General features: G+C 32.6%; 1 protein-coding gene across 1 annotated transcript; it reads right to left on the bottom strand.

Moving 5' to 3' along the window:
* Positions 1–4,585: 4,585 nt before the first annotated feature.
* On the bottom strand, positions 4,586–5,443 carry LOC149266728 (protein BIG GRAIN 1-like B). The gene has a single exon (XM_089409059.1). It carries the CDS (start codon positions 5,441–5,443, stop codon positions 4,586–4,588), a length of 858 nt encoding a protein of 285 aa, XP_089265185.1.
* Between the last annotated feature and the right edge of the window lie 9,151 nt (positions 5,444–14,594).

Genomic DNA, 14,594 nt, shown 5'->3' with positions numbered 1-14,594 from the left:
GGAATGAGGGATAGTTAAAGAATATAGAATGTTATAAACGGAAATGGACATACACACAACTTGAAGGATCTGCCAGATAAAAAATTCCAACCAACGTAGATCGAAAGAATATGATAACCAAGATCACCGCCAAAAGGAAGGACCCTCGATGGGAACCTGCATCTCCACCACCCCCAAGTTGTAGTGGAGTCAAATCACTTATTTACATAATAAGAAAGAATGATCCAACGATCATAGAGAACTCCAGGCATCAGAAAGATTTCAATTATCACCGAGAAATAAAAATCATTAAGAAAGCACCGCCACATAATTTCGCCACACCAAAGACACCGAGTACCAATGGTGTAGCAAATCCTAAGCAATAATGTGCATAATTCATAAAACAAGGAGAGTACCCCTTGAGATACAAATCCCCCACAAAAACAAAGACTAGAAAGAAATGTAAACAAGAAGCAGAACAAACCATCAAAAACCCGAGAAAGGAAGTTCCAGTGGAAACTGCAAATACAGACGTGGCTTAGAATGTAATCGAGAGAAAATTTAACTATAGAAAGATCACAAACATCCCAAGCACCTCCACCTTCTATCACAACATATGATACTTAAGTCTTTAAATGAACGCGAGATATAAAAATATGCAATCCGTTTCTTCCAAAGATATAGAATTTTAGTCTAGTCCTATTGAACCCCAGATACAATATCGCCTCGATTATTAAAATATTATGAATGCCTTTCCAGGCAAACATGAGGCCTCCTGTGTGGTGTCCACTAGTGTAGTACCATAATCAAATAGAGGATGTAAAGTGCAATGAGAAATAGTAAAATATACGTAAGATCTCTGGTACCAGGGACAGGAGCATTCCAGAGAGATGTGTGAGATGACTCGTCCTAGCACTAGAGACATGACCAAAAGGGGTGCCAACCTATGTCTGTTACTCAACCCCTAATCTCTAACAATACATACAACCTAGAAATGTGGAAGACTCATAATATACTAATTTCGACAAGCCATGCTCATTCTCCTAAAATCCTTGTCTTCATATAAAAGTGATAAAAGATACATATACCTAGCATTTAGAGAATCATCCATTCAGAAACATTGATGATTAAACTTCCATGGACACCTCATAACTATCTGTTAAATCTCTTGGAATGATTAATCCACTTTTCATTCGAGTCCCAGAAAGCCATGCAATCTATGATACTATGCAATCAAGATCCTTGAAAGCTCAAAGGCAGGTTATTACAAGGATACACATTACCAATGACAATGACTCCAAAACTATCTTATTCAATGTCCATAACAATCTGAAACTGCTACAATATACACTCATAATTTCTCAGTCTCACACATGTTATACAACTTGATCCAACCTGCCTGACATTCTCCTGTCCTCCCATGAAATAATTATTTATATATTCAATATAAATTAAGTTTAATTCATATAATTGATTCATAAGCATAGAAATGTATCTTTGTTAGAGTTCTAATACAAGTTTACATAGTAATCCATAGCTTTTGTGATCAGTTAATTAATTCGTGATCAAATGAATGAGTGATCAACCACAAGGGAAGTTTTCATATATTATGCATGTTCATTATATAACTAAAATTTTGTTAGTTTTGCAACATCAATTAGATTTGTCTCCTTGTCTCCTCATCTTCCACAAATATTAACAATTTCTAATTTATTAGTGTTATGCACCTTAAACTTGTAAATAGATAATTATATCCATCTATCTTAATGCCAGAGTGATGCTTAAGAAAAATGCACATACTTGGTTAGTAGTTCTTCTCAAACTCATATTTTTGGGAAGGCTTATGCATGGCTTGTCATTTTTAATAAATATAGGCAATTCAATGTTCATTTATTGGGACACATTTTAATCATCTTGTGTGAGGGCACTTATGTTGTTGACTTTCGTATAACGTGCTCAAAGATAAATATGTTTCTTTCTTAATATCTAGTGGTTAGCTTTGACCTGGGATCATAAAGATTGACTTCAATAATTTCAATGTCTTAATTATCGTAACATTTATCTTCATAACAAAATAATTACCTAACATCCAAAGTCATACCATATAAATACATGCACGATAATGCACTGAGATTCTGCAAGCTTCACTTAATTCCCTTAATACATCTTTTTTGGTCTTGACCATGATATATTACAACTAACCGTAGACCTTTTTTGCCTAAATATGTTTGTTCTACATAATATTTCATAAATTTAATAAAATTTTTAATTATGCATCATTTATGATTTCCTACTTAATTTGAACACATGAAATTTTGAGAAGTCCATATTATGGACTTGAAGTTTTTAACACTTACTATATGCATTATTTCCATGTTATTAGATCTAGAAATATTGGTTTTTGTTAATGTTATTAAAAATTAACAACATTACATATTTTTTCCAAGTTATTAATGATATAGATATTCATTTTATATAATTAAGTTTAACAATATTATAAATCATTTTCTATGATTCATGTTATTTTTGTATGTTAATTGAGTTAATTTTCATGTTGTTAAACTTAATAAAAATATAAGCTTTTCTAAGATGTCTGTTATCTCTCAAATTGTACGCGCATGAAAAAGCCCCATAACGTAATGCATAATATGATATAAACCTTTTAGGAATATCACCCATTGTCACGACAACAACTTTTGTTCTCTCACTTTATAACATTAGATTAGCTCTCCTTTGACTCAAGGGAAGCTTAGTTAAAAGAGCAAAAGGTGGTGTTAAAGGAAGGCTTAGTTAAAAGAGTGTCATGTTAATGGTAGCCTCAGTGAATTTTTTTATAGATATTTTAGGTTTTTATGGAAAAAGGGAAAATGGTGATGGGGGAAATAAAGAATAGTGTCAATGTCTTTCTAGATTTATGGAGTCCAGCAAAATAAAATGACAAATAGGATCATGAAGAAAACTTTCTTAAGCAAACTATTTAATGCTTTGTTGATTACAACGAGAAGTTAGAACCTCTTGGCTAAGTTAACCCCTCAACTAATCAAGGAAAATCATGAAATCATGGCCCCATTAGAAGGGATCACTCCAAAGAAAATCCCTACTGCAGAAATTTGGAATATGGCCTAGAAATGAGAATTAAAACTATCACAAACTAATAAAGAAGAGGTGTAAGAAGAACCTTTGCACATCCTCTTTCCAAACGAAAAAAAATATCTTTCAAATAGATCGACTTTGATAACTTTGTAGTAATCTTGAATAATCATAATTATACATTTAATGATGTAGAAAAACAAACCAAGAAAAAACTACTTTGAAAAATATAAAAATAATAAAAAATTAGAATACAATCAACTGATAAAAAAATGACTCTATGTCACCACTCTACGGGCTCATCAAACTACAACTAATAATGATAATGAAAAAACAAATGGTATAAAAAACCCTAAAGAGTTTACATTTATTTGTGCATTAATTTCTTGTTTTAACGTTTCCATGTTTATAGTGACTTATATAATGTTTCTATAATGTCTTTTGCTTTTGCATTCATACCATTAATGATTTCTGGAATAGTTTACCTAGCATTTTTTAACCCTTTTTTGTTACATTTTAAAATGTAAAAGTAGTTCTAATGTTTTCAAACCTCTCATTTATCAATAATCTTGCTATTTATTAGTAAATTTTTGGTTGTTGCAAAAATAATAAGATGTCCAGGGATTTATAAGAATGTATTCACTTTCTATATTGCAAATTCTATGGATGATTATTGTGAAGGACATTTGGGAAATAGAATGAATAATAAGAGCATAAATAATTATATATATATATATATATATATTATATATATATATATATATATATATATAGATAGTGGTACGATGCACATCATTGCTCTTTTTATTTCTTGGATTTCCAGTTATGTTTTCTGTCTCGACCAGAGATGGTCATGCTAAAACCTTGACAACCCTGCTAACAATATGCACCCAGCTATATAACGATTATTTGACTATATAAGCAGAGATATATAGTGTGGAATATCTGAACAGGAAGCATTGTATATCTGTATCTGCACTACACGCATATATATTGCTTGTATGGCATTACACAACCACAATGGCTGAGTCTACCTGTGCCACACTAATATTGCTTGTATGACATTACACAACCACAATGGCTGAGTCTACTTGTGCCAAACTCACGATCACCTGTCAGATACTTTTAGTGTCTGCTTAGAAATAAGCAACCTGCCCTCAGACCAGCTGTCAACTTAGAAATTAGATCTTGAGCAACCTGCCCCAGAACAACTGTCAGTTTACAAATAAGCAACCTGCCCTCAGACCAGCCATAAGATTATGGCAAGTTCCATGAGCTAAGATGGCTCAATGGCATCCAGTAACAACAAGCAGATGTTGTTTATTCATATCATACATAATTGGTGCAGAGTATAATCGATGGTTGTCACTAAAAACCTCTATTTACCAAAGCTTACGCAATTTATGCATGCGAGTTTGTAAAATTTGAAATTTTCATAGAACCTGCAACTTTGCCAGACATTGCATTACCAATGTCAAGATTATTATATTAGGGATTACAGAGCACTATTTATTCATCAAACAATAAATCCCCTTGCAATGGCTTTATTGGTCTCCAAATGAGTAGTCTCATAAACAGGAAGCTCTTTTTGGTACAAGCTCATGTTCATGTCGATTTCTGCCAAATTCTCCAGCTCAAACAGGTCAGAACTTGAACAACTGACATCGTCATCGTCTTCCTCCTCTTCGTCTTGTTTGTCAAGACCCTTAATTACCACAACTTCCATAATGCTCCTTGATTTTTGATACTTAGTAATTATGTCCTTTGCTGCTGCTGCATGCCAGTCCTCCTCAAGAATATGAAATTGCAATTTTTTGCTGAGCAGTGAAAGCTTGTATGCATTTGTAGATGGATATGTATGTAGATTATTAACAAGATTCGGCTTATGGAGATACTTGTCCCCAGAGGGGTTAGAGTCCCCATCCAAAGTTCCACTTGTTGGATAGAAAGTCACAGATCTTTGACTCATCCCACTACTGTTCTTCGATCCTCTAGATGTTTTACTCAAACATGGCCTAGATTGTACTGAAGAAGAATATGAGTCAACAGAGATGGGATTTTTCTCAGAAGAATCATATGAATTGGAGTCACTTACAGAGGAAAATAATGAAAGCTTCAATTTCTTGGTACTGCCAGCCATAAACAGCGAATTGAGAAAATTTGCGAGCTTCCTGCCTGGAGAAGTTGGCTTCTTGGGCTTCTTGGAATCCTTCCAAGCTTGAGAGTTTGACTTTAACTTAGCCTGATAATCTACAGGGATGAAAGGCTTCTCCGTAGAACAAAAATCCCCATCTCTAACAGATGATTTTCCATGTAAAGCTCGAGTGCATTTTCCACCAACAACCCATTTCCCTGCTCTGTCTTCAAAACCCATATGATGTAAATTTCTTTCTATTTTAGCAGTAGCAATAGATGAAGTTTTTCTGCAGAGAGATTCTGCATCTAAAAAGAAATATGGGTAGCTAGAGGTGGAATCACTTGTATATGTGTTTTTTCTCTATATGCACATATATTCCATATATATGTGCCTCTTTCGTATAGGTGCGTATACAAAAGATATGCACATATACAAAAGTTGTGCATATATGGAAGATATGCAATACATAAGATGCACATATAGAAAATTTATGTGACTTCCGTATATGCACATCTTTCGTACATGCACAAGTTCTATATATGAACGTATCTTACGTATACCCATAGACATTTTGACAATAGTATTGAACCTTGTTGCTAATGGGCTCTCTTCTCTTGAAAGTGAGATGAAGTTCTTTGCATAGTGAAATGCCTCCCAGGAGGCTTGCTAGTGATTAGTTATTGAGAGCAAGATATGCCTATGAGGCTGAAGAAACCACTTGAAGCTTCTGGTTGATGAACCTATTTGATTTTGGAAGAATCACTCAGGTGCTTATGAGGAATCTTGAACCACCAGGAGGTGCCTTAGAACTCTGGTCCTTCAACAACGATGCCTAGGTGGCTCTCCCAATCAACAATAACAAATTTCTTAATGGTATTCTAATCCCTCTATTCTCCTTGGCACTAGTCCCACCTTGATGTTAGAGGTCGGGGTCTAGGCGGGCTTGGAGGTCGGCCCCTTTAATGTTATGAATGCATAAAACATAATCAACATGTTTTTCTTCAATATGTTTTGTCTAGACAAAATAATACAACATGTTACAAATATTCATAATTGAACTAATACAACATGTTACAAATATTCATAATTGGTGAAATTACAAGCATACATATATGTGTTTATATAAATAACAAATTTGTAATTTGTAAAAGAGATATTAATTTATATTTTTTTTTTCTTGCCATAAAATTATTAATGTAAAAATCCAATGATGAATGTTTCTCTTATAAATTTAACGAAAAATTAAGTTTTGAGCTACTAGATAATTACCTTGAGAGATTATATTTTGACTTCATAGTGAGCTCTACATGGTAAAAAATATAAATATTCATTATGTTAATAGTTTCAAATGTTGCACCAATTCTTTACATATAAGGTTTGGTTTTTTCTAATTTCATTATTTTAAAAATAAAAACAATCAATTTTCTTTGTGAAATTAGCCTCACAATTGTATTGCTTGTCCACAATTTTTACGTATTTATTCCTCATTTAAATGGAAATATTGGAGCAATACAAACAATTATCTTCTACTTTATTCTTAAAAAATATCATTTAAAAAGAATTCAAAATCCATATAATTATGGAAAAATTAATATATATGTGTACAATTTTCTACATTCCATATTTAATATAGATTTAAAAAAAAAGAAAGAAAATGATATATGTGTGTGTGTGCGCGCGCGTGTGTGAGAAAGAGGTGTCCATATCTAATATAATTAAATCTACACCTTTACTTACTTTAATTCATAACTCAGTTGCCTTAAATACTAAGTAAATTATTTATTGATTATTTATAATAAGACATTAAAAAGAGAGAGTAGAAATTGGTTGTCTATGAGCTTCCAAGAAATAATCCACAACTATATTAGCTCAAGGGTGCTTTTTCAAAATCAAGTCATTACAACAATAATCATCAAACTAACAATAATAATAATTCTAGTGAAGCATGTAAGATAATCCCAATTGAATATTTATTTCTAATAAAATATTAAAATATATAACATAATTATTATAGGTATTCGTGAAATATATCCATTAATTATCATTCCTTATTCTTTATTTTGAACATAATTAAAAATAACAAAATATCTCATTAATCTAAATACAATTTTAAACTATGCTTCTTATTTAAAAATAAATAAAAACTTTAAATAATTTTTTACATTAATTTTAATTCTTTATATTAAATGTAATTAAAAATAAAAATAACTAAATAACTCTTAACCTCAATACAATTTTATACCATGTTATTATTTGAAAAAAAAGGAAAAATATGGCCAAAAATTTCATTTAACAAGAAAATAGAATAACTTAATTTTATACCATGTTTTTATCTTTCAAAAAAAGAAAGGAATAAGATGACTAGAAATTTCATTTAACAAGAAAATGGAATGACTTTTCCAAATCTGTTGCGTTAAATCCATTTGTATATTATAATTCCTTTTTAAATGAGAAATGCAAAAGGACGGGCACAAAGAATAATTTTTCAAAAATCACAAATTGGAAAGGACTTAAAATGCATTGAGACTTTGTTTTTTCTAAATCAGAATATGTATTAATAATCATTGTAGACTTCAAATCTGAAATCACAAATTGGGCAAATTGGAAATGACTTGGAAATGTGTATACCCTTTTCTTTTTCTAATTTAAAATATATATAATAATCATGGTATACATTAACTCGACCCTCGGGCTATCCCTAATTTCTAAACGGAACGATCTTCCTCACGCTACGGCTTCAAATGACGTAGAAGAACGAAACGAGATGTGTCCACTCTTTTCCGTGAGGTTAGAAGATGCTCACTTCAAATTAAAAATCTTCTTAACATTCTCCCTCGTCAATTAAGACTGAAAGCTTTCAGAAATTCAATTGTCCATCCATTATTCATTCCAAACGTGAAACCATCTGAAAGATTTAAATTATAAAATGAAATGAAATTAAAGGTGAATTCAAAATTAAAATTGAAAGCTTTTTAAAAATTAAACTTTTTGGCTCTTATTCCAAACGTGAAATCAGAAAATACATAGAAAATTTGCACTGTTATTCATTGAAAGACCAAAATAATATAAATAATTACCGACTTGATCTGCTTTGTGATTTGTGTGTTAGACGTTATTTTCCAAAGCCTCCACAAAGGCAATGGGAATTGGCCCTAATAGTGATTGCGATTGCTTGCTCTGGTCAACGAGGACGTCTTTATCTACAACTAATTCCTACTCAAATTTAATTTATACATAAATCTCATTGTAAATATTACTCCTAATTTATAAATTGAATAACTTTTCAAAATCAATATCTCTCACGCTCAGGATCAAAACGATTTTAAAAAGAAGAAAAAACAAAACTAGATGTGCTCACTGCTAGATGCTAACTTCAAATTAAAAAGCTTCTTAACTTTATTGGTGTGGGTATCGACAAAGTAATGCAACAGATCATGGATCGCATAGACATTGCAGTTCGCTGCAGGAAAGAATTGGTGCCTCTAAAAGATGTAGTAATGAAAATAAAGCCTATTGTTAAGCAGATCTAGAGAGACCGCCAGGCAATAAAGAAGAACAAGAATGATAAGGGTTCCGCTGTGAGTATATGGCTTAAATATTTGAATGCCCTTCTCCAAGAAGCATCATAGGTGGCACGACGTAGCACAATACCAACCATGTGTAATGTTATAAAACCAGCTTGAAGATCTATGATTTGATGACGTCGCACAATACCAATAATGTGTAACTTTATCAAACCAGCAGGAAGATCTATGATTTGATTTTACACATCAAAGAGCATCTCAAATTGTCTCCTTTGGTTGAGTTTGTCCAACTTCCAGAGCTATTAGAGGAACAAACTCAGAACCTCCAACAGGAATTTCAGCAAATTAAGGAAACATTAGAAGCACAACCTTCGTTCTGCAAGAAGTTCCCATGGCGGTCCTGCTCTAACCGGCTGCGCAGAGATGAAGCGTATCGACGAACCTTTTATAGTGGGACAACAGGAAGCCTTTTATTTTATTGAATATTTGGTTATGGAATATGCAAAGGCTAAGAATATTGGCGTGCTTGGCAAAGGTTGATTTCAGCACCACATTGGCATCCCCAATAAATAAACTATTGGTAATATCAAGCTGCATAGTGTCCTCTGCAACAATGGCGTTATAATCCAAATAACAATTGATGCTCCTCGTCTGAGTCAATCCACCGAGCTTTAGTTTGATTCCAACTCCTCCTGTGGCCTTGTTATAACAGTGAACTCCTGTGAGGATATTGGCTTGACCTGTCACTGCAATCCCCACAGCAGCCGAAAAGATGACAACGTCCGTTACAGCGTTGTCGTTGCCCATGAGGCTTATGCCCACTCCGTTGAATTTCTTCTCGTCGGGGCTTCCGCCGGCGCGCTGCCCCAGGAAGGAATTCCAGATATATGTCTCGTGGCCGCCCTGAACCATGATGCCAGACGACTTGAAATGCGAGATATAGCAATTATCGATGTTCAAATTTTGAATTTGGGCGGGGCGGGTTCACCAGTTCAAACTTCGAATTTGGCGGGGCGGATTCACCAGTTCAAATTTCGAATTTGAATTTGAATTGTTCGGTTAACATGGAGTAACATGCTTGCTCAGCGCGTCACATCTCAGATGCCCCATCCAGATGCATAGCATAGCATGGTATGGTTTTATGTATTGTACATAGCGGTTATCCATGGTATGGTTTACCTGAAAGCGCTTGTCCAGAAATATTCAGGTGTGTCAGTGTGATTGTACTACTGTCTATGCCCACGGAATGACGGCAAATGCTATTTCATGGACTATAGCATCATTAATGTGGCCTGACATGGGGCTGATTTAAGACATTACAACACGCCGCTCTTTTTTTTTTTCTCTCATCACCGCGCGGCGTGTTGTAATGTATTAAATCGACCCTATGTCAGGCCACAGGCCACATTAATGATGCTATAGTCCATGAAATAGCACTTGCCCGGAATGACAATAATGTAAGGGAGCATTTATGGAACGTGTTAGTGTAAGGACATAGCATTTATAATGCTATAGGGTTGGAAATAGGAACTGCTTTGTTCGATAAAGTATTGGCCCACCAAAATTTTGTTGAGGTTGGACTAAATTACAAGGTAATAATCGCTAGAGTGGCGTGGAGACTTTTTTTAAAAGCGAAAGACAGGTAGTCATATGATCTTGGAAGTGTCCCAGAGTTAACAACAACAGACCCTGTAACGGCTATCTTCAAAATAACAAACAGGAAATTAGACATTTTAAATGGTTAAGAATAGCCGTCCTAGTAAACCGTTGTGCGAACATTAATAAGTGGACGTTAATTTGTTGAAAGATATTAGAATCAATTACTACAAACAATTTTATTGGGGTTGGATTGATTAATTTTCATCATAATTTTATGGGGTGGGTTTAATTTTCATAATAGCGACCAAATTCGAATTGGAATTAGGGTTCGAATAGATACGATACAAAAAAATTGTATGGAAATTTTTTAATAAGGGAAAAATTGGAATATATTTATATATATATATCTTAATTTTTTTTAAATTTTATTTAAATTTTAAATAATTTTTGTCAGCGTAAATATTTTTAACCGTGTTAAAGTAAAACCACAAGCACACTTGTCTTTATCTCTAAAATCTCTCTATTTTTCAAAACTCAAAACTATATTCCTCTCTAGTTTCAAATATTTTCTAAAATCTTTTTATAATTAATATAACTTAAAAATTAAATATCCAAAACTCAAACTATATCCCTCCCTAATTTTAAATACTATATAAAATTATTTCTATTTAAAATTAAATATTCAAAACTTATTTTTATAAGATTCCTCCCTAAAATAGACATTTAAAAAATCAATTACTTTTTATAAAATTTGTTTACCTTTTAAAAAATATGTTCAACTTCAAATTTAATGTTCAAACTCTTATTTTCTTTTAAAAACTATGTTCAACTTCAAGTTTAATGTTCAAACTCTTATTTTCTTTTTCTTGTTGTCTCAAGGTTCTAAACCCTTCAAAATATTATTGAAATTGAAAATTGGGAAATTTCCCACTCACAATATAGTTTCCATTTCCTAGCCTCCACCCGAGTTAACAAATCCATGTGAATAAACTATAAATCCTCATTTTTTTGAATTTTCAGTCATCGATGTGATTAGCTATCATGAACCGGTCATTCACGTGATTAGCTACCATGAACCAAATCTAATTCGAGAGAATTTGGTAACTATGTACAAAATTACATGATTGCACATGAGCTTAGAGAATTTGGTAACTATGTGCAAAATTACATGATTGCACATAAGCTTATGATGCCACTAGCATAGATCCATCTCAACTCCGGATGTACCAATGTTAAGAGGGATCAAATATCTTTTCATCTCTAAAATAAGTTTGCATGTCAATGGATTTGATCCCTTTCTATATTTGGTAGGAGTTGAAGATGGACCTAAGTTGGTTTAATTCCCCCTTTAGATAAGTTATATTCGACATGAATAGCATGGCTCATTTTTGTTTTTGTTATTATTTTATTTTGATATGGTTATTTTTAATTTTATTGAGAGGAGGACAGGCATAATACTTATCTTTTTTAGCCATTTTTATTTTTTATTTTTATTTTTATTTTTAGTCAGAAGAGGACATGTTGTAGACTCGCAAAGATTTATTAGTTTATGACGGACTAGTATAATTTATAGAGGAAATGGTCTTTCTTTAGAGCAATGTTTTGGTTAATTTTAATCAAAATCCCACAAATATATTAAAAAACTTGAGTTTAAGTTGTTTAATTTGTTGAATTCGGGTGACTAGGGTGTTGAATCCATTTATGCATTCAAAAATCTATTTTAAACAACGAAAAATTCACAATCTTGCCTGAGATTGTATCACGAGATTCTTGTGAAAATACCATTTCATCTATAAGTTAGACTAAGTCGTTTATTATTGGTAGCTACATGTCAGGCAGGCTAGCCTAACAGATCAAATATCTTTTCACTACATGTCAAGTGGGCTAGCCTAGAGGGATCAAAAGGTTGTTTTAATAATTAATTATAACTAGCAATTGCACCAGATGTTGCAAACGAAACATCGTAAAGAGAAAACAAATGGAGAAAGAGCATAAATGAACAAAAATGTGATATGTTAGAATTTGAGTGAGAGAAATAACATGGTGTTGAAAGTAAAGTGAACTCCTCTTTCATTATCCTATTGATTTGAGTTGCAATATGTCAATTGAGGGAATGCTTAACATTTTCAACATTGTACTTGTAGCCCATCAATGTGTTTTTGCTTTACCTAATACCGTATTTTTATACCTTGTACATCCTCTCCCATGAATACTCCCATGAATACTCCTACTGACTATTATTGCTTTCTCTTTGCTGAATTTTCATACAAATGTACCCATTCAAATAACCAGAATGTCAGACTGATATCATTGACTACCACTTGTATTTTGCTCTATAATTCTCTTTAAGAGGTTTTGAGAATAACCAACAAACTAGAGTGACAACAATATATTTTGGCTTTTGAGATTTCCTTCACCAAATTCAAGATTTCCAACTGACTTAACCTCAAACTTTAATAATCAACATAGAGAGTGATATTATATTTGTTCCTCCAATGTACATTGTAGTGTTGGATCACAACTTGTACATATTCTATATTCACAACTTCTACCTATTGTATATCCCTTTTCTAGCTCTAAATGTGTAAATGTGTGCGTCGTTGTTGAATGTTATGAACAAATCTCTTAACACTACTCTTTCAATGTTTTAATCTTCATTTCTCTTCACTTTAATTCTTGTGCATTAGATTTCTTACCCCTATTTTATTTAACCATTGTTTGGTTTACCTTATAGATAATAAGTGTGGTATCTAAGAACATCATTTTGGGAAGGTTGTTCCTACGAGAAAAATATGGTGAATATGGAGGTTGGTTAGTTGTACAAGCCTTTGGCAACAAGTGGTTAAACAAAACCAATTATTAATAGAGGAATGAATGAGGCATAAGAATATACCTACCACAAATACTTCTATTATCTAAAAGGATTTAGTAAATCTAAAGGGATTTGGTTTTGGTTTGTACCCTTTGAAAGACCAAGAACATCTATTCAGAATCATATATCATTAGTCTGTGATAAATGAACACAATTTTCTACTATGCTAGCTCCACCCATAAGTCTTGACCCTGCAAAAATCAAAATCCCATTCCTCCAGACTTGTATGTCTATCATTTCAAACCTCTAATAATTATTTTTGTTACATATATTTTGTTACTACAAATTCTTCTCGTGTGAGGTGCATTATTACAATTCCTAATATACTTTTTTTTATGTTGAAAGGAGAGTATGAATGTAGAATGAAATCCTTCACATAAGTATATTCCGTTGTAGCAGTAAGAATGAAAATATTATAAATATCACATAAATAAAAACCATAACAAAAATCCAAAAAAGGCCCACGAGACATGACATTAAAGCTACATGCAATGTTAGTCAGAGAAGGAGAAATCACATCAGCCTTGGACCCACTAGAAATTGGTGGGATCAATCATATAAAATTTAATGGTGATCCTCTATGATTTTCACCTATAGACCATTCAGCATGGAATGCATTATAACTCTGGACATTTCTCCATTAGTTGGGTTGTGGTTCAGCAATAAAGCAATGCGATATTTTATCTTAACTGGCCCAACTTCAATTCTCGGTGTTTCAGTGGATGCAACTCTCTCCTATGCCTAGGTATTCCTAGAGTGGCATGTCCCAGGAATTTCATTCATACTCTGGCCAAACATTGGCTGGTTCTTGGTGAAGGAATAAAAACTAATAACATTTATCCATCTATGCTCATTAGACTTCATATCCAAACATATGAAAAACTTGTATGTGAAAGCTTCCTTCACTTGTTAGGCTACAAAATAAATTGGTATATGTGAGTGACATAATAAACTAGTATATTAAATTAAAATATTACTATAAAGAAGGATGAGATTTATATCAAATTTCTAAACAAAATTCGTTGATTTATTCCAAGAGACTTCTGCCCGGGGATTAAGAGAAAATATTTTCTTAAAGAAGAATGGTTTGTATGAAACGTTCAATGTCCATCATGTATTTTATTACATAATGTATTGCACCCATAATTCTATATATTTTTCATATTTCAAAAAACTCAATGCATTTTGATAGCTACTGAAATCATCATCCTCTCGACCACATATATCAAATGATTTAATTATATAATTGGAGTAGACATCATGGAAAATATAATGCACATCTTGGCATTTCGGTTCGATGACCATTGAAGCCAACATGAATGAATGCATTGAAAGAGCATGAACATTCCAATATTTTTATACATCAAAGGGTGGTGAAGCTTTGTGATAAATT

This window comes from Pinus tabuliformis, chromosome 6 (assembly GCF_031772625.1).
Source record: "Pinus tabuliformis cultivar Carrire ecotype Pingquan chromosome 6, CPIR1, whole genome shotgun sequence".
Taxonomy (NCBI): Eukaryota; Viridiplantae; Streptophyta; class Pinopsida; order Pinales; family Pinaceae; genus Pinus; species Pinus tabuliformis.
This window is presented reverse-complemented; position numbering and strand designations above follow the sequence as displayed.